Source organism: Arachis duranensis, chromosome 6, assembly GCF_000817695.3.
Source record: "Arachis duranensis cultivar V14167 chromosome 6, aradu.V14167.gnm2.J7QH, whole genome shotgun sequence".
NCBI lineage: Eukaryota > Viridiplantae > Streptophyta > Magnoliopsida > Fabales > Fabaceae > Arachis > Arachis duranensis.
In genome coordinates, this window is record NC_029777.3 from 100428501 (window position 1) to 100431745 (window position 3245).

Sequence of the window (3245 nt, forward strand, 5' to 3'; positions counted from 1 at the left end):
CAAAGCATCTTTCTATATTTACATAAACAAGATGATCGTTCGTCTTAATGATTATAAAAAGTAAATGATAAAAAAAAATGTGCATCCATGTGCATGGGCTTCCAAATCAGTTCTTTTCAAGACAACTACTATTGACAAAGGCAATCTAATCAGCACCATGAAAGGCACGTAATTCAAATCAGAGGCATCTTCTACATTTTAATATTGTCTTGATAAATTCTTCTTCATTTGTTTTTCCATTGTGTTATTACAATCCTTAATTCAAATCCAATTTTTAAAACCTAACAATCCTTGGTGTTCCCCAAAACTTCAGCACTTCCATGCATGAATGACAGCTCAGAGCTATCAATAACCCCCAATAAATGAATAAACTAGTAAACTCTTGCACCGAAATCAACATGCTAGAGAAAAAATAAGAGCTTTTATTATCATTATATTTTTTTTATAACACTTAAATCAGACTCCGTCTATCATGGCAATAACAGAGAAATTTTGCGAATAGGCCACACAAACCCCAAAACTAACTCTGCACATACTTTAGCTTACAAATTCAAAGAGGTAGAGAAATGGGGTGCTGGGGGAAGTAGTATAATAAATTATCATGAACCTTATAAACATTACTATCTTATGTTGTCACAAAAACCCAAGAGAGAAAATTAACCTTCTTATGATCCAAAATGAAAGCAACTATTTCCCCCACTAATTGACCGGTCTATGAATATTGAAAAAGAATAAAATAAAAATGAACTAATTAATCTGGTCACACCTGCGCCTGATCTCACCCTTCCTGCCCGTTTTGATCCCAACAAGGCTGAGCTTCTGCATGGCACTGGCAAAAGCTTTGAAAAACTTGGTCTCATCAGCAGCGAATGTCTCAACAAAAGGCTTCGTTCTTGGGTCCCCGAAGAGGCCACGGTCCGATTTCAGAACCCCTAAGCCCTTCGGAAGGTTCTGGAAGTAAACGTTATCGAACTTATTGGGTGTCATTATGTCATTGAACACCGACAGCGTCGGGTTCTTCTCGTAATCGGTGCACGCCTTCTGCAACCCTTGCGCGAAGCGAGGGTTGTACTGAGGGTCATAGTTCGATGACTTGCTGTAATTATAGAGATCGTTGCTGATTTGGTTACAGTGAGAGAATCCGATGGTGTGAGCTCCGCTGAGCGCCACCATTTCTTCAACGGAGAATCCTCTCTTCTCGAAGATCTCGATGATTTGAGACATCGGCATTGTTGGCTTAGGGAGGTTGCCGTCGACGTCCGAGGATCTGGACACGCGGCCGTCGCGGCGGCCGAGGTAGACCGGGTAGTAAGGGCCGCCGGCCATGGTGACAAGGTCGCGGGTGGCGACTGCGAGGATGTCAGCGCAGGAGACGGTGTTTGGACAGGCGAGCTCGAGAGCGGTTTTGGCCCGGACGATGGTGTCGAAACCGTCGCCGGGGAGGGAGAGGTTGATTTCGTTGTCGCGCTCGGCTTTGTTGAAGGAGGTGGATGAAACGAGGACGGAGGCGTCGCAGCCGTTGGGGAGGCAGTCATGGAGGAAAAGGCGGATGGTGGCACCGGCGGTGGTGGGACTGGCGATCTGCTTGTTGGTGATGGTATCCTGAATGATCTGACTGAACTTAGGACATGTCTTGGCGTAGTAGTCCAGAGTTAGTCTGGACTCTAATGTGCCCAAAAAGAGGGACACTACAATGAAGAAAAGAGCTGGATTTAGAAGCAACATTGAGTTGATTATAGAAAACTTCAAGTTTGGTTGTGTTAAGAGAAAATAAGGAATGTATGAAGATCTAAATGGAGAGAAGAGGAAGAGATAGATAGAGTGTGTTAGTAAAATGTGTGAGCAGCCAACAGTCGAGTAAAGACTTAAGTGAGAGTTAAAAGGGGATAAATGAAGTGAGGGTTTTTGAGGAGAGTACACGCGCCACCATTGTGAAGCATTAATCACGGGATGCGTGCTTTAAGGCATGTATGGGTACACCGGAGGTGGGAGTGGGGACCCATTTGTGTGCCATGCCAGGGTGTTTTCGGGAAAGTCATGTTCTTGCAAGTGCAATGGAAGTGCTGGTGAGTAACTGGCATTGTGACGCGTACAGTGTATTAGACACTAAAAATGGAATAAATAACCAAAATGACTAAATTGGGGCTCTCTCTTGTGGAACCAAGCTGGAATTTGTTAGATCTTCTCGTTAACAGTATGTGTGCCGCATTATTTATTTTCGTAAGCTTCTTACAATCAAAGAAAGCGTCTTGTTAATTATTATAACAAAATATATTTTTTTTTAATTTTTCTATGAATTAATTAAATTATTATACTATTATTTTATAAATTTAATTTTGATACATCGATAATAAAAAATATTTAAAATAAAAAACAGAAATTTCCTTGTAAAGATAAAATTCAAAGTTAAATATACGTATTTTATTTGTATTTGTATTTGACAAAAAATATTCTTTATTTTTCATAAAAGCTAATATTGTATAACTAATTAAATATCTATATTTTTATGATTTGTATCTTTTTTATTCCTTAAATAAAAGTTTGAAGAAAAAATTTGTTCATACCCTGACCCAGTAATAAAGGCTCAGGATCAAGCAAAGGACCTAATTCAAAGGGTTGGGTCTCACCAGTACCAATCTTCAACCTATGAAGTCGGTACTCACCATGACCTGTTCTAAGGAAGTCGGGCACGAGATTAGTTGGCGGATAAACACTCATTTAAATGAATAACTATCCCTAGAATCTCTCTAACCATTTCCACGAGCCATATCTTAACCTCCCTAAGATAATGGGACGGTTAACGCCCTAAAAATATGGCACTACTCCAATGGTGGTTATTGGCTCACCACTATAAATACACTGACACCCCTCAAGTATCTCTAAGCCCAATACTCTCTAGACCTGCTCACACCCTTGCTAACTTAGGCATCGGAGTGTCTTTGCAGGTACCACCCCCATCTCCTCGCACAAACAAGTCGGACGGAGCCTCCCGAGTTGCAGATCCATTCGGAGTCCTCCTCCTTCACACATTTGGGCCAACCTACTCCATCCAGTCTATCAATCTCCGATTACCCACCGTAACATTGGCGCCGTTATCGGGGACCCGAGAGATCAACCACTGATGGCGGACAGATCCCACGAAGAAGGTCATGTGGAGACAGATTCTGAGCAAGAGAATCTGGACACAGGCAATAACGATGCGGACTTCACCCTCCACCAGGAAATTGATAATCAACACAGGGAAG

At 41.7% G+C, this 3245-nt stretch overlaps 1 protein-coding gene across 1 annotated transcript; it reads right to left on the reverse strand.

Annotated features, from left to right (window-relative positions):
- Positions 1-399: 399 nt before the first annotated feature.
- On the reverse strand, positions 400-1953 carry LOC107495082 (peroxidase 31). The gene has a single exon (XM_016116152.3). The coding sequence runs from the start codon at positions 1723-1725 to the stop codon at positions 748-750; it is 978 nt and encodes a 325-aa protein (XP_015971638.1). The 5' UTR covers positions 1726-1953; the 3' UTR covers positions 400-747.
- Positions 1954-3245: the final 1292 nt, after the last annotated feature.